Below are 20,407 nucleotides of genomic sequence, written 5' to 3' on the forward strand. Positions count from 1 at the left end.
AAGAATGTATATTCTGTCCTTTTGGGGTGAAATGTTCTGTAAATATCAGTTAGATCCGTCTGATCTAGTGTATCATTTAAGGCCTCTGTTTCCTTGTTGATTTTTTTTTTTTTTTTGTCTGGAAGATCTATCCAGTGATGTCACTGGGGTGTGAAAGTCCCCTAACGTGACTGTGTTACTGTTAATCTCTCCCTTAAAGTCCATCAAGGGTTTTTAAAAATATATTTGGGTGCTCCTATATTGGGTGCACACATGTTTACAAGGGTTATGTTTTCTTGTGAAATCATTCCCTTTAGTATTATGTAGAGGCCTTCTTTGTTTCTTGTTATGGTCTTTGTTTTGAAGTCTTTCACCTTTCTTGTATTGGTCTGGCAAGCTGTTTATTTCACCTTCCATTTTAAATGATAGCGTCGCTGGATACAATAGTCTTAGATACAGTAATCTTAGATACAGTACTCTTGCTTTTCATTACTCTGAGTACCTCATGCGGTGCCCTTCTGGCCTGAAGTATCTCTATTGAGAAGTCAGCTGACGTTCTAATGGGAAAAACAAAATCTTTTCTGAACATCTGTATTGAAGTATAATTAACTTCTTATATAAACTACTGTTGATTTATCTATTAAATCAGTTGCTGAACATTTGTGTGGTTTTCACTTTTTGGCTTTTATGAATAACTCGGGGCCCGGTGCACGAAATTCGTGCACTGCGTGTGTGTGTGGTGGGGGGGCGGGTGGGGGTGGGGGGGGGAGTGTCCCTCAGCCCAGCCTGCCCCCTCTCACATACTGGGAGCCCTCAGGCGTTGACCCCCATCACCCTCCGATCGCCTGATCGGCCCCTTGCTCAGGCCTGACGCCTCCGCCAGAGGTGTCAGGCTTGGACAGGGAACCCCCATCTCCCCCCGATCACTGGCCCTGGCCCCGGCCCAGGCCTGATGCCTCGGCCAGAGGAGTTGACCCTCATCACCCTCCGATCACCAATCACCGGATCGGCCCCTTGACCAGGCCTGAGGCCTCCGGCAGAGGTGTCAGGCCTGGGCAGGAGACCCCCAGCTCCCCGCGATCTCCCGCTCTGCCCCTGCCCAGGCCTAATGCCTCTGGCCAAGGCGTCCGGCCGGGGCAGCGGGGACCTGCAGCTGCAGCGGCCCCGCGATCGTGGGCTTCGCTTTAGGCCCAGGCAAGGGACCCCTAGCTCCCGGAACTGCCAGCTTCGACCGTGCCCAGCTCCCATCGCTGGCTCCACCCCTACTTCCTGCTATCACTGGCCAGGGCGGCAAAGGCACCTGATTCTCTCCGATCATGGCTGGGGGGCAGGGCAAAGGCGGCCCCAGGCCCCAGGGCCGCCTTTGCCCTGGCCCCCAGCTCTTAGCTCCCCCCTGGGTTTCTGATCACTGTCCGTGGCAGGGGGCTTCTTCCTGCTTTCCCTTTCGCCTCCCTGCATGGTGCCTACATATGCAAATTAGCCGCCATCTTGTTGGCAGTTAACTGCCAATCTTAGTTGGCAGTTAACTGCCAATCTTAGTTGGCGGTTAACTGCCAATCTTAGTTGGCGGTTAACTGCCAATCTTAGTTGGCGGTTAACTGCCAATCTTAGTTGGCGGTTAGTTTGCATATAGCCCTGATTAGCCAATGAAAAGGGTAGCGCCGTATGCCAATTACCATTTTTCTCTTTAATTACTGTAGATTTTAAATATTTATTTTATTGATGTTTTACAGAGAGGAAGGGAGATGGATAGAGAGCCAGAAACATCAATCAGCTGCCTCCTGCACACCCCCTGCTGGGGATGTGCCGGCAACCGAGGTACATGCCCTTGACCCGAATCGAACCTGGGACCCTTCAGTCTGCAGGCCGACGCTCTAGCCACTGAGCCAAACCGGTTAGGGCAATATTTTTTTAAAAAAAGCATTCATGAGAATGTTTAAAAATTGGACCTCTCGTACAATGCTGGTGGAAATGTAAAATAGCGGGGCCACGTTGGAAAACGTTTTTGGCAGTTCCTCAATATGCTAAGCATAGAGTTCCCAGATGACCCGGAAGTTCCACTTCTAGTTACATACCCAAAAGAAACGGAAACATGTTCACACAAAAAAACGTGTACACAATGTTCATAGCCGCGTTACTCATACGAGCCTCAAACCGTAAACAGCCCAAATACTCATCAACTGATGAAGGGGTAAACAACATGTGGTATACCCATACTAGAATATAGCATACATAAAACTCTAAAAATGTTATGCTAAGTGAAAGAAGCCAGTCACAAAAGACCAGATATTATGACTGAAATGTCCCCCTGCCCATAGGCATATCCCTGTATCCCTGGAGGCCTATTAGATAGAAGGGCTAGGGCTAGGGCTAGGGCGGGAGGAGAGGAGCGACTGTTAATGGGTATGAGTTTCTTTCTTTAATATTTTGCAGAGAGGAAGGGAGAGGGACAGAAAGTCAGAAACATCAATCAGCTGCCTCCTGCACACCCCCTACTGGGGATTGGCCCGCCACCAAGGTACATGCCCTTGACTGGATTCGAACCTGGGACCCTCCATTCCGCAGGCCAAAGCTCTATCCACCCAGCCCAACCAGTCAGGGCGGTATGGGTTTCTTTAGAGTCCTACAATTGGCTCCTCTCTGAGGGGGCGTGGCTAGGCCGTGGGGGCGTGGCTGGACTCGAGGGCGGATTGAGCCGGTTGAAAGCCCCGGCTGTGGTGGCAGTTACAGGTGGAGACATGGAGGAGTGCGCTGGCCTCTGTGGCCTGGGCTCTTCGCGGGGACATCGGTGTCTTCAGAAGCGCCAGCGCCCAGCTGAGACGGCAGAGGCCGACGCCAAGCGGTGTCGCCAGGAGCGCCAGCGCCCGGCTGAGATGGCAGCGGCCCCCAGCAAGCCGTCCCCGGCAGAAAAGCACGTCGAGGTGGACGAGGCCGCGCGGCGCTGCGCGGGGAGGGTAGGAATCGCGAGCCCCGCGCCGCCCCCGCCCCCGTCGCTGCAGGACCTGCCGGTGGAGATCCTGGTGGAGATCTTCGCCTCGCTCCCCGGCACCGACCTGCGCAGCCTGGCCCAGGCCTGCACCACATTCCAGCACATCCTGCGCACCGACAGCATCTGGCGTCGGCGCTGCCGCGAGGAGTTTGGCCTTCCTGGAAACCTGCAGGACCCGGAGCGGACCGGGGTGTCCTATCGAGAAGTCTATGCGAAGCTGTTCCCACACAGACACATTCTGGGGTTGTGGCAGCTCAACTACAGCGTTAGAATACTGCTGAATGTCGTGGCGGACGGCTTCTGCATCACTGCCTGGCCCTACAGGCCTCCCCTGGACACCCCTGTGCGGGGCCCAGTCCATACCAAGCCCTGGTTCCGAATTCGCCTGGCGGAGCGGCACTCGGCCGCGCTGGAGTGCATGGCAGGCCTCCTCGGCAGGCCCCACAGCGGCCGCATGCAGGTTCAGGGGGACAGGCTCACCATCCAGTGCAAGAGGACCGACCACCGAACGGGGTCGCCAGCGCGGCCCAGGGGAGAACGGGGGCGGGTGCAGGCGGACGGCCAGCGGCACGACTGCCTGACCTACCGCCGCCTCTACCTCCCGCCGCGCCGCCCGGGCGACCTCATCAGGCCAGGCCTCTTCCACCGCAAATACAACGCCCTGGGCCCCACCACCCTCATGCTCAGCTTCCACGGGAAGTACGCCAGGGTCACGAGGCTCATGGGCATCGGCACCAAGGCGCTGGAGATCCACCTCGGGCGCCGCATCCCGCTGCCCGAGGGCGAGTTCTTCCGCAGCTTCGACGAGCTCTCCCGCGGGGTCCGCGAGATGGACGAGCAGGTGACCCGGGAGCAGCAGCAGCAGCAGCAGCAGCAGCAGCAGCAGCAGCAGCAAGAAGACGCGACCGAGGACAGCCAGGGCCATGGCTGGCAGAGCCCTGCCCAGCCCAGCGCCGGGGAGTCCGGGGCCGCCGCTTGGGAGGAGCAGCCTGTGCGGTTTGTGCTGCCTGCGGGCGTGCGCTCCAGCGACCAGAACTACCCCCGAACCTGCAGGATGTGTTTCTACGGCCTGGACATTGAGTCCTTCGCCCACCCCAGGCACTGCTGCCCCGGAGTCTTCATCCTGTTCGATGAGGACCACTTCGGGTTCATCTGGCTGGAGGAGAAATACTTCTTCTGGTACGGCAGAGTCCACGACACCTTCCAGAATGCGGAGGCGCCATCCCCGCAGGCCTTCCTGGAGATGCTCAAGGACATTGTCTAGTTTGGTGTTTTAATCTGAATAATTCTTTACTGGCAGTTTTTTTCAATCGTTTTTCTTCATTTATAAATCTTAAGTGGTTTCCCATTGCTTATAAAATTAAAACAAAATCTCTTCTTTTATTTTAAAATATATTTTTACTGATTTCAGAGAGGAAGAGAGAGGGATAGAGAGATAGATACATGATTTAGGAGAGAGAATCATTGATTGCTGCCTCTTGCATGCCCCACCCTGGGGATCGAGCCACAACCCAAGCATGTGCCCCTACTGGGAATTGAACCGTTATCTTTTGGTTCATAGGTCCACACTCACCCATGGAGCCACACTGGCTGAGCTGGGCTTTCTTTATCCTTCTTTTTCTAGTACCTTTAAGTGTAAAGTTAGATTTTTTTTCATGTTTCTTCAGGTAGGCCTGTAATGCAATGAATTTCCCTCTTTGGACTGCTTTCATTGCATCCCATAGATTTGGGGTTGTTGTGCTCTCATTTGCATTCATTTCCAGATATTTTCTGATTTCATCATTGATGTCATTGTTAACCCATTCGTTGTTTAGCTTCCATGTATTTCTGTGTTTTTCAGTTTTTTCTTATGATTTCCAGTGTCATACCATTATGATCAGAGAAGGTGTCTGATATGATTTCAATCTTCCTGAATTTGTATAGACTTGTTTTGTGTCCTAACATGTGGGCTATCTTTGACATTGTTTCATGTGCACTTGAGAAGAATGTATATTCTGTCCTTTTGGGGTGAAATGTTCTGTAAATATCAGTTAGATCCGTCTGATCTAGTGTATCATTTAAGGCCTCTGTTTCCTTGTTGATTTTTTTTTTTTTTTTGTCTGGAAGATCTATCCAGTGATGTCACTGGGGTGTGAAAGTCCCCTAACGTGACTGTGTTACTGTTAATCTCTCCCTTAAAGTCCATCAAGGGTTTTTAAAAATATATTTGGGTGCTCCTATATTGGGTGCACACATGTTTACAAGGGTTATGTTTTCTTGTGAAATCATTCCCTTTAGTATTATGTAGAGGCCTTCTTTGTTTCTTGTTATGGTCTTTGTTTTGAAGTCTTTCACCTTTCTTGTATTGGTCTGGCAAGCTGTTTATTTCACCTTCCATTTTAAATGATAGCGTCGCTGGATACAATAGTCTTAGATACAGTAATCTTAGATACAGTACTCTTGCTTTTCATTACTCTGAGTACCTCATGCGGTGCCCTTCTGGCCTGAAGTATCTCTATTGAGAAGTCAGCTGACGTTCTAATGGGAAAAACAAAATCTTTTCTGAACATCTGTATTGAAGTATAATTAACTTCTTATATAAACTACTGTTGATTTATCTATTAAATCAGTTGCTGAACATTTGTGTGGTTTTCACTTTTTGGCTTTTATGAATAACTCGGGGCCCGGTGCACGAAATTCGTGCACTGCGTGTGTGTGTGGTGGGGGGGCGGGTGGGGGTGGGGGGGGGAGTGTCCCTCAGCCCAGCCTGCCCCCTCTCACATACTGGGAGCCCTCAGGCGTTGACCCCCATCACCCTCCGATCGCCTGATCGGCCCCTTGCTCAGGCCTGACGCCTCCGCCAGAGGTGTCAGGCTTGGACAGGGAACCCCCATCTCCCCCCGATCACTGGCCCTGGCCCCGGCCCAGGCCTGATGCCTCGGCCAGAGGAGTTGACCCTCATCACCCTCCGATCACCAATCACCGGATCGGCCCCTTGACCAGGCCTGAGGCCTCCGGCAGAGGTGTCAGGCCTGGGCAGGAGACCCCCAGCTCCCCGCGATCTCCCGCTCTGCCCCTGCCCAGGCCTAATGCCTCTGGCCAAGGCGTCCGGCCGGGGCAGCGGGGACCTGCAGCTGCAGCGGCCCCGCGATCGTGGGCTTCGCTTTAGGCCCAGGCAAGGGACCCCTAGCTCCCGGAACTGCCAGCTTCGACCGTGCCCAGCTCCCATCGCTGGCTCCACCCCTACTTCCTGCTATCACTGGCCAGGGCGGCAAAGGCACCTGATTCTCTCCGATCATGGCTGGGGGGCAGGGCAAAGGCGGCCCCAGGCCCCAGGGCCGCCTTTGCCCTGGCCCCCAGCTCTTAGCTCCCCCCTGGGTTTCTGATCACTGTCCGTGGCAGGGGGCTTCTTCCTGCTTTCCCTTTCGCCTCCCTGCATGGTGCCTACATATGCAAATTAGCCGCCATCTTGTTGGCAGTTAACTGCCAATCTTAGTTGGCAGTTAACTGCCAATCTTAGTTGGCGGTTAACTGCCAATCTTAGTTGGCGGTTAACTGCCAATCTTAGTTGGCGGTTAACTGCCAATCTTAGTTGGCGGTTAGTTTGCATATAGCCCTGATTAGCCAATGAAAAGGGTAGCGCCGTATGCCAATTACCATTTTTCTCTTTAATTACTGTAGATTTTAAATATTTATTTTATTGATGTTTTACAGAGAGGAAGGGAGATGGATAGAGAGCCAGAAACATCAATCAGCTGCCTCCTGCACACCCCCTGCTGGGGATGTGCCGGCAACCGAGGTACATGCCCTTGACCCGAATCGAACCTGGGACCCTTCAGTCTGCAGGCCGACGCTCTAGCCACTGAGCCAAACCGGTTAGGGCAATATTTTTTTAAAAAAAGCATTCATGAGAATGTTTAAAAATTGGACCTCTCGTACAATGCTGGTGGAAATGTAAAATAGCGGGGCCACGTTGGAAAACGTTTTTGGCAGTTCCTCAATATGCTAAGCATAGAGTTCCCAGATGACCCGGAAGTTCCACTTCTAGTTACATACCCAAAAGAAACGGAAACATGTTCACACAAAAAAACGTGTACACAATGTTCATAGCCGCGTTACTCATACGAGCCTCAAACCGTAAACAGCCCAAATACTCATCAACTGATGAAGGGGTAAACAACATGTGGTATACCCATACTAGAATATAGCATACATAAAACTCTAAAAATGTTATGCTAAGTGAAAGAAGCCAGTCACAAAAGACCAGATATTATGACTGAAATGTCCCCCTGCCCATAGGCATATCCCTGTATCCCTGGAGGCCTATTAGATAGAAGGGCTAGGGCTAGGGCTAGGGCGGGAGGAGAGGAGCGACTGTTAATGGGTATGAGTTTCTTTCTTTAATATTTTGCAGAGAGGAAGGGAGAGGGACAGAAAGTCAGAAACATCAATCAGCTGCCTCCTGCACACCCCCTACTGGGGATTGGCCCGCCACCAAGGTACATGCCCTTGACTGGATTCGAACCTGGGACCCTCCATTCCGCAGGCCAAAGCTCTATCCACCCAGCCCAACCAGTCAGGGCGGTATGGGTTTCTTTAGAGTCCTACAATTGGCTCCTCTCTGAGGGGGCGTGGCTAGGCCGTGGGGGCGTGGCTGGACTCGAGGGCGGATTGAGCCGGTTGAAAGCCCCGGCTGTGGTGGCAGTTACAGGTGGAGACATGGAGGAGTGCGCTGGCCTCTGTGGCCTGGGCTCTTCGCGGGGACATCGGTGTCTTCAGAAGCGCCAGCGCCCAGCTGAGACGGCAGAGGCCGACGCCAAGCGGTGTCGCCAGGAGCGCCAGCGCCCGGCTGAGATGGCAGCGGCCCCCAGCAAGCCGTCCCCGGCAGAAAAGCACGTCGAGGTGGACGAGGCCGCGCGGCGCTGCGCGGGGAGGGTAGGAATCGCGAGCCCCGCGCCGCCCCCGCCCCCGTCGCTGCAGGACCTGCCGGTGGAGATCCTGGTGGAGATCTTCGCCTCGCTCCCCGGCACCGACCTGCGCAGCCTGGCCCAGGCCTGCACCACATTCCAGCACATCCTGCGCACCGACAGCATCTGGCGTCGGCGCTGCCGCGAGGAGTTTGGCCTTCCTGGAAACCTGCAGGACCCGGAGCGGACCGGGGTGTCCTATCGAGAAGTCTATGCGAAGCTGTTCCCACACAGACACATTCTGGGGTTGTGGCAGCTCAACTACAGCGTTAGAATACTGCTGAATGTCGTGGCGGACGGCTTCTGCATCACTGCCTGGCCCTACAGGCCTCCCCTGGACACCCCTGTGCGGGGCCCAGTCCATACCAAGCCCTGGTTCCGAATTCGCCTGGCGGAGCGGCACTCGGCCGCGCTGGAGTGCATGGCAGGCCTCCTCGGCAGGCCCCACAGCGGCCGCATGCAGGTTCAGGGGGACAGGCTCACCATCCAGTGCAAGAGGACCGACCACCGAACGGGGTCGCCAGCGCGGCCCAGGGGAGAACGGGGGCGGGTGCAGGCGGACGGCCAGCGGCACGACTGCCTGACCTACCGCCGCCTCTACCTCCCGCCGCGCCGCCCGGGCGACCTCATCAGGCCAGGCCTCTTCCACCGCAAATACAACGCCCTGGGCCCCACCACCCTCATGCTCAGCTTCCACGGGAAGTACGCCAGGGTCACGAGGCTCATGGGCATCGGCACCAAGGCGCTGGAGATCCACCTCGGGCGCCGCATCCCGCTGCCCGAGGGCGAGTTCTTCCGCAGCTTCGACGAGCTCTCCCGCGGGGTCCGCGAGATGGACGAGCAGGTGACCCGGAGCAGCAGCAGCAGCAGCAGCAGCAGCAGCAGCAGCAGCAGCAAGAAGACGCGACCGAGGACAGCCAGGGCCATGGCTGGCAGAGCCCTGCCCAGCCCAGCGCCGGGGAGTCCGGGGCCGCCGCTTGGGAGGAGCAGCCTGTGCGGTTTGTGCTGCCTGCGGGCGTGCGCTCCAGCGACCAGAACTACCCCCGAACCTGCAGGATGTGTTTCTACGGCCTGGACATTGAGTCCTTCGCCCACCCCAGGCACTGCTGCCCCGGAGTCTTCATCCTGTTCGATGAGGACCACTTCGGGTTCATCTGGCTGGAGGAGAAATACTTCTTCTGGTACGGCAGAGTCCACGACACCTTCCAGAATGCGGAGGCGCCATCCCCGCAGGCCTTCCTGGAGATGCTCAAGGACATTGTCTAGTTTGGTGTTTTAATCTGAATAATTCTTTACTGGCAGTTTTTTTCAATCGTTTTTCTTCATTTATAAATCTTAAGTGGTTTCCCATTGCTTATAAAATTAAAACAAAATCTCTTCTTTTATTTTAAAATATATTTTTACTGATTTCAGAGAGGAAGAGAGAGGGATAGAGAGATAGATACATGATTTAGGAGAGAGAATCATTGATTGCTGCCTCTTGCATGCCCCACCCTGGGGATCGAGCCACAACCCAAGCATGTGCCCCTACTGGGAATTGAACCGTTATCTTTTGGTTCATAGGTCCACACTCACCCATGGAGCCACACTGGCTGAGCTGGGCTTTCTTTATCCTTCTTTTTCTAGTACCTTTAAGTGTAAAGTTAGATTTTTTTTCATGTTTCTTCAGGTAGGCCTGTAATGCAATGAATTTCCCTCTTTGGACTGCTTTCATTGCATCCCATAGATTTGGGGTTGTTGTGCTCTCATTTGCATTCATTTCCAGATATTTTCTGATTTCATCATTGATGTCATTGTTAACCCATTCGTTGTTTAGCTTCCATGTATTTCTGTGTTTTTCAGTTTTTTCTTATGATTTCCAGTGTCATACCATTATGATCAGAGAAGGTGTCTGATATGATTTCAATCTTCCTGAATTTGTATAGACTTGTTTTGTGTCCTAACATGTGGGCTATCTTTGACATTGTTTCATGTGCACTTGAGAAGAATGTATATTCTGTCCTTTTGGGGTGAAATGTTCTGTAAATATCAGTTAGATCCGTCTGATCTAGTGTATCATTTAAGGCCTCTGTTTCCTTGTTGATTTTTTTTTTTTTTTTGTCTGGAAGATCTATCCAGTGATGTCACTGGGGTGTGAAAGTCCCCTAACGTGACTGTGTTACTGTTAATCTCTCCCTTAAAGTCCATCAAGGGTTTTTAAAAATATATTTGGGTGCTCCTATATTGGGTGCACACATGTTTACAAGGGTTATGTTTTCTTGTGAAATCATTCCCTTTAGTATTATGTAGAGGCCTTCTTTGTTTCTTGTTATGGTCTTTGTTTTGAAGTCTTTCACCTTTCTTGTATTGGTCTGGCAAGCTGTTTATTTCACCTTCCATTTTAAATGATAGCGTCGCTGGATACAATAGTCTTAGATACAGTAATCTTAGATACAGTACTCTTGCTTTTCATTACTCTGAGTACCTCATGCGGTGCCCTTCTGGCCTGAAGTATCTCTATTGAGAAGTCAGCTGACGTTCTAATGGGAAAAACAAAATCTTTTCTGAACATCTGTATTGAAGTATAATTAACTTCTTATATAAACTACTGTTGATTTATCTATTAAATCAGTTGCTGAACATTTGTGTGGTTTTCACTTTTTGGCTTTTATGAATAACTCGGGGCCCGGTGCACGAAATTCGTGCACTGTGTGTGTGTGTGGTGGGGGGGCGGGTGGGGGTGGGGGGGGGGAGTGTCCCTCAGCCCAGCCTGCCCCCTCTCACATACTGGGAGCCCTCAGGCGTTGACCCCCATCACCCTCCGATCGCCTGATCGGCCCCTTGCTCAGGCCTGACGCCTCCGCCAGAGGTGTCAGGCTTGGACAGGGAACCCCCATCTCCCCCCGATCACTGGCCCTGGCCCCGGCCCAGGCCTGATGCCTCGGCCAGAGGAGTTGACCCTCATCACCCTCCGATCACCAATCACCGGATCGGCCCCTTGACCAGGCCTGAGGCCTCCGGCAGAGGTGTCAGGCCTGGGCAGGAGACCCCCAGCTCCCCGCGATCTCCCGCTCTGCCCCTGCCCAGGCCTAATGCCTCTGGCCAAGGCGTCCGGCCGGGGCAGCGGGGACCTGCAGCTGCAGCGGCCCCGCGATCGTGGGCTTCGCTTTAGGCCCAGGCAAGGGACCCCTAGCTCCCGGAACTGCCAGCTTCGACCGTGCCCAGCTCCCATCGCTGGCTCCACCCCTACTTCCTGCTATCACTGGCCAGGGCGGCAAAGGCACCTGATTCTCTCCGATCATGGCTGGGGGGCAGGGCAAAGGCGGCCCCAGGCCCCAGGGCCGCCTTTGCCCTGGCCCCCAGCTCTTAGCTCCCCCCTGGGTTTCTGATCACTGTCCGTGGCAGGGGGCTTCTTCCTGCTTTCCCTTTCGCCTCCCTGCATGGTGCCTACATATGCAAATTAGCCGCCATCTTGTTGGCAGTTAACTGCCAATCTTAGTTGGCAGTTAACTGCCAATCTTAGTTGGCGGTTAACTGCCAATCTTAGTTGGCGGTTAACTGCCAATCTTAGTTGGCGGTTAACTGCCAATCTTAGTTGGCGGTTAGTTTGCATATAGCCCTGATTAGCCAATGAAAAGGGTAGCGCCGTATGCCAATTACCATTTTTCTCTTTAATTACTGTAGATTTTAAATATTTATTTTATTGATGTTTTACAGAGAGGAAGGGAGATGGATAGAGAGCCAGAAACATCAATCAGCTGCCTCCTGCACACCCCCTGCTGGGGATGTGCCGGCAACCGAGGTACATGCCCTTGACCCGAATCGAACCTGGGACCCTTCAGTCTGCAGGCCGACGCTCTAGCCACTGAGCCAAACCGGTTAGGGCAATATTTTTTTAAAAAAAGCATTCATGAGAATGTTTAAAAATTGGACCTCTCGTACAATGCTGGTGGAAATGTAAAATAGCGGGGCCACGTTGGAAAACGTTTTTGGCAGTTCCTCAATATGCTAAGCATAGAGTTCCCAGATGACCCGGAAGTTCCACTTCTAGTTACATACCCAAAAGAAACGGAAACATGTTCACACAAAAAAACGTGTACACAATGTTCATAGCCGCGTTACTCATACGAGCCTCAAACCGTAAACAGCCCAAATACTCATCAACTGATGAAGGGGTAAACAACATGTGGTATACCCATACTAGAATATAGCATACATAAAACTCTAAAAATGTTATGCCAAGTGAAAGAAGCCAGTCACAAAAGACCAGATATTATGACTGAAATGTCCCCCTGCCCATAGGCATATCCCTGTATCCCTGGAGGCCTATTAGATAGAAGGGCTAGGGCTAGGGCTAGGGCGGGAGGAGAGGAGCGACTGTTAATGGGTATGAGTTTCTTTCTTTAATATTTTGCAGAGAGGAAGGGAGAGGGACAGAAAGTCAGAAACATCAATCAGCTGCCTCCTGCACACCCCCTACTGGGGATTGGCCCGCCACCAAGGTACATGCCCTTGACTGGATTCGAACCTGGGACCCTCCATTCCGCAGGCCAAAGCTCTATCCACCCAGCCCAACCAGTCAGGGCGGTATGGGTTTCTTTAGAGTCCTACAATTGGCTCCTCTCTGAGGGGGCGTGGCTAGGCCGTGGGGGCGTGGCTGGACTCGAGGGCGGATTGAGCCGGTTGAAAGCCCCGGCTGTGGTGGCAGTTACAGGTGGAGACATGGAGGAGTGCGCTGGCCTCTGTGGCCTGGGCTCTTCGCGGGGACATCGGTGTCTTCAGAAGCGCCAGCGCCCAGCTGAGACGGCAGAGGCCGACGCCAAGCGGTGTCGCCAGGAGCGCCAGCGCCCGGCTGAGATGGCAGCGGCCCCCAGCAAGCCGTCCCCGGCAGAAAAGCACGTCGAGGTGGACGAGGCCGCGCGGCGCTGCGCGGGGAGGGTAGGAATCGCGAGCCCCGCGCCGCCCCCGCCCCCGTCGCTGCAGGACCTGCCGGTGGAGATCCTGGTGGAGATCTTCGCCTCGCTCCCCGGCACCGACCTGCGCAGCCTGGCCCAGGCCTGCACCACATTCCAGCACATCCTGCGCACCGACAGCATCTGGCGTCGGCGCTGCCGCGAGGAGTTTGGCCTTCCTGGAAACCTGCAGGACCCGGAGCGGACCGGGGTGTCCTATCGAGAAGTCTATGCGAAGCTGTTCCCACACAGACACATTCTGGGGTTGTGGCAGCTCAACTACAGCGTTAGAATACTGCTGAATGTCGTGGCGGACGGCTTCTGCATCACTGCCTGGCCCTACAGGCCTCCCCTGGACACCCCTGTGCGGGGCCCAGTCCATACCAAGCCCTGGTTCCGAATTCGCCTGGCGGAGCGGCACTCGGCCGCGCTGGAGTGCATGGCAGGCCTCCTCGGCAGGCCCCACAGCGGCCGCATGCAGGTTCAGGGGGACAGGCTCACCATCCAGTGCAAGAGGACCGACCACCGAACGGGGTCGCCAGCGCGGCCCAGGGGAGAACGGGGGCGGGTGCAGGCGGACGGCCAGCGGCACGACTGCCTGACCTACCGCCGCCTCTACCTCCCGCCGCGCCGCCCGGGCGACCTCATCAGGCCAGGCCTCTTCCACCGCAAATACAACGCCCTGGGCCCCACCACCCTCATGCTCAGCTTCCACGGGAAGTACGCCAGGGTCACGAGGCTCATGGGCATCGGCACCAAGGCGCTGGAGATCCACCTCGGGCGCCGCATCCCGCTGCCCGAGGGCGAGTTCTTCCGCAGCTTCGACGAGCTCTCCCGCGGGGTCCGCGAGATGGACGAGCAGGTGACCCGGGAGCAGCAGCAGCAGCAGCAGCAGCAGCAGCAGCAGCAGCAGCAAGAAGACGCGACCGAGGACAGCCAGGGCCATGGCTGGCAGAGCCCTGCCCAGCCCAGCGCCGGGGAGTCCGGGGCCGCCGCTTGGGAGGAGCAGCCTGTGCGGTTTGTGCTGCCTGCGGGCGTGCGCTCCAGCGACCAGAACTACCCCCGAACCTGCAGGATGTGTTTCTACGGCCTGGACATTGAGTCCTTCGCCCACCCCAGGCACTGCTGCCCCGGAGTCTTCATCCTGTTCGATGAGGACCACTTCGGGTTCATCTGGCTGGAGGAGAAATACTTCTTCTGGTACGGCAGAGTCCACGACACCTTCCAGAATGCGGAGGCGCCATCCCCGCAGGCCTTCCTGGAGATGCTCAAGGACATTGTCTAGTTTGGTGTTTTAATCTGAATAATTCTTTACTGGCAGTTTTTTTCAATCGTTTTTCTTCATTTATAAATCTTAAGTGGTTTCCCATTGCTTATAAAATTAAAACAAAATCTCTTCTTTTATTTTAAAATATATTTTTACTGATTTCAGAGAGGAAGAGAGAGGGATAGAGAGATAGATACATGATTTAGGAGAGAGAATCATTGATTGCTGCCTCTTGCATGCCCCACCCTGGGGATCGAGCCACAACCCAAGCATGTGCCCCTACTGGGAATTGAACCGTTATCTTTTGGTTCATAGGTCCACACTCACCCATGGAGCCACACTGGCTGAGCTGGGCTTTCTTTATCCTTCTTTTTCTAGTACCTTTAAGTGTAAAGTTAGATTTTTTTTCATGTTTCTTCAGGTAGGCCTGTAATGCAATGAATTTCCCTCTTTGGACTGCTTTCATTGCATCCCATAGATTTGGGGTTGTTGTGCTCTCATTTGCATTCATTTCCAGATATTTTCTGATTTCATCATTGATGTCATTGTTAACCCATTCGTTGTTTAGCTTCCATGTATTTCTGTGTTTTTCAGTTTTTTCTTATGATTTCCAGTGTCATACCATTATGATCAGAGAAGGTGTCTGATATGATTTCAATCTTCCTGAATTTGTATAGACTTGTTTTGTGTCCTAACATGTGGGCTATCTTTGACATTGTTTCATGTGCACTTGAGAAGAATGTATATTCTGTCCTTTTGGGGTGAAATGTTCTGTAAATATCAGTTAGATCCGTCTGATCTAGTGTATCATTTAAGGCCTCTGTTTCCTTGTTGATTTTTTTTTTTTTTTTGTCTGGAAGATCTATCCAGTGATGTCACTGGGGTGTGAAAGTCCCCTAACGTGACTGTGTTACTGTTAATCTCTCCCTTAAAGTCCATCAAGGGTTTTTAAAAATATATTTGGGTGCTCCTATATTGGGTGCACACATGTTTACAAGGGTTATGTTTTCTTGTGAAATCATTCCCTTTAGTATTATGTAGAGGCCTTCTTTGTTTCTTGTTATGGTCTTTGTTTTGAAGTCTTTCACCTTTCTTGTATTGGTCTGGCAAGCTGTTTATTTCACCTTCCATTTTAAATGATAGCGTCGCTGGATACAATAGTCTTAGATACAGTAATCTTAGATACAGTACTCTTGCTTTTCATTACTCTGAGTACCTCATGCGGTGCCCTTCTGGCCTGAAGTATCTCTATTGAGAAGTCAGCTGACGTTCTAATGGGAAAAACAAAATCTTTTCTGAACATCTGTATTGAAGTATAATTAACTTCTTATATAAACTACTGTTGATTTATCTATTAAATCAGTTGCTGAACATTTGTGTGGTTTTCACTTTTTGGCTTTTATGAATAACTCGGGGCCCGGTGCACGAAATTCGTGCACTGTGTGTGTGTGTGGTGGGGGGGCGGGTGGGGGTGGGGGGGGGGAGTGTCCCTCAGCCCAGCCTGCCCCCTCTCACATACTGGGAGCCCTCAGGCGTTGACCCCCATCACCCTCCGATCGCCTGATCGGCCCCTTGCTCAGGCCTGACGCCTCCGCCAGAGGTGTCAGGCTTGGACAGGGAACCCCCATCTCCCCCCGATCACTGGCCCTGGCCCCGGCCCAGGCCTGATGCCTCGGCCAGAGGAGTTGACCCTCATCACCCTCCGATCACCAATCACCGGATCGGCCCCTTGACCAGGCCTGAGGCCTCCGGCAGAGGTGTCAGGCCTGGGCAGGAGACCCCCAGCTCCCCGCGATCTCCCGCTCTGCCCCTGCCCAGGCCTAATGCCTCTGGCCAAGGCGTCCGGCCGGGGCAGCGGGGACCTGCAGCTGCAGCGGCCCCGCGATCGTGGGCTTCGCTTTAGGCCCAGGCAAGGGACCCCTAGCTCCCGGAACTGCCAGCTTCGACCGTGCCCAGCTCCCATCGCTGGCTCCACCCCTACTTCCTGCTATCACTGGCCAGGGCGGCAAAGGCACCTGATTCTCTCCGATCATGGCTGGGGGGCAGGGCAAAGGCGGCCCCAGGCCCCAGGGCCGCCTTTGCCCTGGCCCCCAGCTCTTAGCTCCCCCCTGGGTTTCTGATCACTGTCCGTGGCAGGGGGCTTCTTCCTGCTTTCCCTTTCGCCTCCCTGCATGGTGCCTACATATGCAAATTAGCCGCCATCTTGTTGGCAGTTAACTGCCAATCTTAGTTGGCAGTTAACTGCCAATCTTAGTTGGCGGTTAACTGCCAATCTTAGTTGGCGGTTAACTGCCAATCTTAGTTGGCGGTTAACTGCCAATCTTAGTTGGCGGTTAGTTTGCATATAGCCCTGATTAGCCAATGAAAAGGGTAGCGCCGTATGCCAATTACCATTTTTCTCTTTAATTACTGTAGATTTTAAATATTTATTTTATTGATGTTTTACAGAGAGGAAGGGAGATGGATAGAGAGCCAGAAACATCAATCAGCTGCCTCCTGCACACCCCCTGCTGGGGATGTGCCGGCAACCGAGGTACATGCCCTTGACCCGAATCGAACCTGGGACCCTTCAGTCTGCAGGCCGACGCTCTAGCCACTGAGCCAAACCGGTTAGGGCAATATTTTTTTAAAAAAAGCATTCATGAGAATGTTTAAAAATTGGACCTCTCGTACAATGCTGGTGGAAATGTAAAATAGCGGGGCCACGTTGGAAAACGTTTTTGGCAGTTCCTCAATATGCTAAGCATAGAGTTCCCAGATGACCCGGAAGTTCCACTTCTAGTTACATACCCAAAAGAAACGGAAACATGTTCACACAAAAAAACGTGTACACAATGTTCATAGCCGCGTTACTCATACGAGCCTCAAACCGTAAACAGCCCAAATACTCATCAACTGATGAAGGGGTAAACAACATGTGGTATACCCATACTAGAATATAGCATACATAAAACTCTAAAAATGTTATGCCAAGTGAAAGAAGCCAGTCACAAAAGACCAGATATTATGACTGAAATGTCCCCCTGCCCATAGGCATATCCCTGTATCCCTGGAGGCCTATTAGATAGAAGGGCTAGGGCTAGGGCTAGGGCGGGAGGAGAGGAGCGACTGTTAATGGGTATGAGTTTCTTTCTTTAATATTTTGCAGAGAGGAAGGGAGAGGGACAGAAAGTCAGAAACATCAATCAGCTGCCTCCTGCACACCCCCTACTGGGGATTGGCCCGCCACCAAGGTACATGCCCTTGACTGGATTCGAACCTGGGACCCTCCATTCCGCAGGCCAAAGCTCTATCCACCCAGCCCAACCAGTCAGGGCGGTATGGGTTTCTTTAGAGTCCTACAATTGGCTCCTCTCTGAGGGGGCGTGGCTAGGCCGTGGGGGCGTGGCTGGACTCGAGGGCGGATTGAGCCGGTTGAAAGCCCCGGCTGTGGTGGCAGTTACAGGTGGAGACATGGAGGAGTGCGCTGGCCTCTGTGGCCTGGGCTCTTCGCGGGGACATCGGTGTCTTCAGAAGCGCCAGCGCCCAGCTGAGACGGCAGAGGCCGACGCCAAGCGGTGTCGCCAGGAGCGCCAGCGCCCGGCTGAGATGGCAGCGGCCCCCAGCAAGCCGTCCCCGGCAGAAAAGCACGTCGAGGTGGACGAGGCCGCGCGGCGCTGCGCGGGGAGGGTAGGAATCGCGAGCCCCGCGCCGCCCCCGCCCCCGTCGCTGCAGGACCTGCCGGTGGAGATCCTGGTGGAGATCTTCGCCTCGCTCCCCGGCACCGACCTGCGCAGCCTGGCCCAGGCCTGCACCACATTCCAGCACATCCTGCGCACCGACAGCATCTGGCGTCGGCGCTGCCGCGAGGAGTTTGGCCTTCCTGGAAACCTGCAGGACCCGGAGCGGACCGGGGTGTCCTATCGAGAAGTCTATGCGAAGCTGTTCCCACACAGACACATTCTGGGGTTGTGGCAGCTCAACTACAGCGTTAGAATACTGCTGAATGTCGTGGCGGACGGCTTCTGCATCACTGCCTGGCCCTACAGGCCTCCCCTGGACACCCCTGTGCGGGGCCCAGTCCATACCAAGCCCTGGTTCCGAATTCGCCTGGCGGAGCGGCACTCGGCCGCGCTGGAGTGCATGGCAGGCCTCCTCGGCAGGCCCCACAGCGGCCGCATGCAGGTTCAGGGGGACAGGCTCACCATCCAGTGCAAGAGGACCGACCACCGAACGGGGTCGCCAGCGCGGCCCAGGGGAGAACGGGGGCGGGTGCAGGCGGACGGCCAGCGGCACGACTGCCTGACCTACCGCCGCCTCTACCTCCCGCCGCGCCGCCCGGGCGACCTCATCAGGCCAGGCCTCTTCCACCGCAAATACAACGCCCTGGGCCCCACCACCCTCATGCTCAGCTTCCACGGGAAGTACGCCAGGGTCACGAGGCTCATGGGCATCGGCACCAAGGCGCTGGAGATCCACCTCGGGCGCCGCATCCCGCTGCCCGAGGGCGAGTTCTTCCGCAGCTTCGACGAGCTCTCCCGCGGGGTCCGCGAGATGGACGAGCAGGTGACCCGGGAGCAGCAGCAGCAGCAGCAGCAGCAGCAGCAGCAGCAGCAGCAAGAAGACGCGACCGAGGACAGCCAGGGCCATGGCTGGCAGAGCCCTGCCCAGCCCAGCGCCGGGGAGTCCGGGGCCGCCGCTTGGGAGGAGCAGCCTGTGCGGTTTGTGCTGCCTGCGGGCGTGCGCTCCAGCGACCAGAACTACCCCCGAACCTGCAGGATGTGTTTCTACGGCCTGGACATTGAGTCCTTCGCCCACCCCAGGCACTGCTGCCCCGGAGTCTTCATCCTGTTCGATGAGGACCACTTCGGGTTCATCTGGCTGGAGGAGAAATACTTCTTCTGGTACGGCAGAGTCCACGACACCTTCCAGAATGCGGAGGCGCCATCCCCGCAGGCCTTCCTGGAGATGCTCAAGGACATTGTCTAGTTTGGTGTTTTAATCTGAATAATTCTTTACTGGCAGTTTTTTTCAATCGTTTTTCTTCATTTATAAATCTTAAGTGGTTTCCCATTGCTTATAAAATTAAAACAAAATCTCTTCTTTTATTTTAAAATATATTTTTACTGATTTCAGAGAGGAAGAGAGAGGGATAGAGAGATAGATACATGATTTAGGAGAGAGAATCATTGATTGCTGCCTCTTGCATGCCCCACCCTGGGGATCGAGCCACAACCCAAGCATGTGCCCCTACTGGGAATTGAACCGTTATCTTTTGGTTCATAGGTCCACACTCACCCATGGAGCCACACTGGCTGAGCTGGGCTTTCTTTATCCTTCTTTTTCTAGTACCTTTAAGTGTAAAGTTAGATTTTTTTTCATGTTTCTTCAGGTAGGCCTGTAATGCAATGAATTTCCCTCTTTGGACTGCTTTCATTGCATCCCATAGATTTGGGGTTGTTGTGCTCTCATTTGCATTCATTTCCAGATATTTTCTGATTTCATCATTGATGTCATTGTTAACCCATTCGTTGTTTAGCTTCCATGTATTTCTGTGTTTTTCAGTTTTTTCTTATGATTTCCAGTGTCATACCATTATGATCAGAGAAGGTGTCTGATATGATTTCAATCTTCCTGAATTTGTATAGACTTGTTTTGTGTCCTAACATGTGGGCTATCTTTGACATTGTTTCATGTGCACTTGAGAAGAATGTATATTCTGTCCTTTTGGGGTGAAATGTTCTGTAAATATCAGTTAGATCCGTCTGATCTAGTGTATCATTTAAGGCCTCTGTTTCCTTGTTGATTTTTTTTTTTTTTTTGTCTGGAAGATCTATCCAGTGATGTCACTGGGGTGTGAAAGTCCCCTAACGTGACTGTGTTACTGTTAATCTCTCCCTTAAAGTCCATCAAGGGTTTTTAAAAATATATTTGGGTGCTCCTATATTGGGTGCACACATGTTTACAAGGGTTATGTTTTCTTGTGAAATCATTCCCTTTAGTATTATGTAGAGGCCTTCTTTGTTTCTTGTTATGGTCTTTGTTTTGAAGTCTTTCACCTTTCTTGTATTGGTCTGGCAAGCTGTTTATTTCACCTTCCATTTTAAATGATAGCGTCGCTGGATACAATAGTCTTAGATACAGTAATCTTAGATACAGTACTCTTGCTTTTCATTACTCTGAGTACCTCATGCGGTGCCCTTCTGGCCTGAAGTATCTCTATTGAGAAGTCAGCTGACGTTCTAATGGGAAAAACAAAATCTTTTCTGAACATCTGTATTGAAGTATAATTAACTTCTTATATAAACTACTGTTG

General features: G+C 53.2%; 4 protein-coding genes across 4 annotated transcripts; all 4 read left to right on the top strand.

Moving 5' to 3' along the window:
- Window positions 1–2,717: 2,717 nt before the first annotated feature.
- LOC308513712 (F-box only protein 31-like) lies at window positions 2,718–4,232 on the top strand (the record flags this gene model as incomplete). Its single annotated transcript, XM_081083880.1, has 4 exons — window positions 2,718–2,933; window positions 3,051–3,481; window positions 3,599–3,809; window positions 3,903–4,232. The coding sequence occupies 4 exons, from the start codon at window positions 2,718–2,720 to the stop codon at window positions 4,230–4,232; spliced, it is 1,188 nt and encodes a 395-aa protein (XP_080940006.1).
- A 3,434-nt stretch (window positions 4,233–7,666) lies between these two features.
- LOC308513713 (F-box only protein 31-like) lies at window positions 7,667–9,180 on the top strand (the record flags this gene model as incomplete). The annotated part of the gene is made up of 4 exons (XM_081083881.1): window positions 7,667–7,882; window positions 8,000–8,430; window positions 8,548–8,758; window positions 8,851–9,180. The coding sequence occupies 4 exons, from the start codon at window positions 7,667–7,669 to the stop codon at window positions 9,178–9,180; spliced, it is 1,188 nt and encodes a 395-aa protein (XP_080940007.1).
- Window positions 9,181–12,615: 3,435 nt separating this feature from the next.
- LOC308513714 (F-box only protein 31-like) lies at window positions 12,616–14,130 on the top strand (the record flags this gene model as incomplete). Its single annotated transcript, XM_081083882.1, has 4 exons — window positions 12,616–12,831; window positions 12,949–13,379; window positions 13,497–13,707; window positions 13,801–14,130. 4 exons carry the CDS (start codon window positions 12,616–12,618, stop codon window positions 14,128–14,130), a joined length of 1,188 nt encoding a protein of 395 aa, XP_080940008.1.
- Window positions 14,131–17,565: 3,435 nt separating this feature from the next.
- Window positions 17,566–19,080, top strand: LOC308513715 (F-box only protein 31-like; the record flags this gene model as incomplete). Its single annotated transcript, XM_081083883.1, has 4 exons — window positions 17,566–17,781; window positions 17,899–18,329; window positions 18,447–18,657; window positions 18,751–19,080. 4 exons carry the CDS (start codon window positions 17,566–17,568, stop codon window positions 19,078–19,080), a joined length of 1,188 nt encoding a protein of 395 aa, XP_080940009.1.
- Between the last annotated feature and the right edge of the window lie 1,327 nt (window positions 19,081–20,407).

This window comes from Myotis nattereri (genome assembly GCF_964212035.1).
Source record: "Myotis nattereri genome assembly, chromosome: 2".
Taxonomy (NCBI): domain Eukaryota; kingdom Metazoa; phylum Chordata; class Mammalia; order Chiroptera; family Vespertilionidae; genus Myotis; species Myotis nattereri.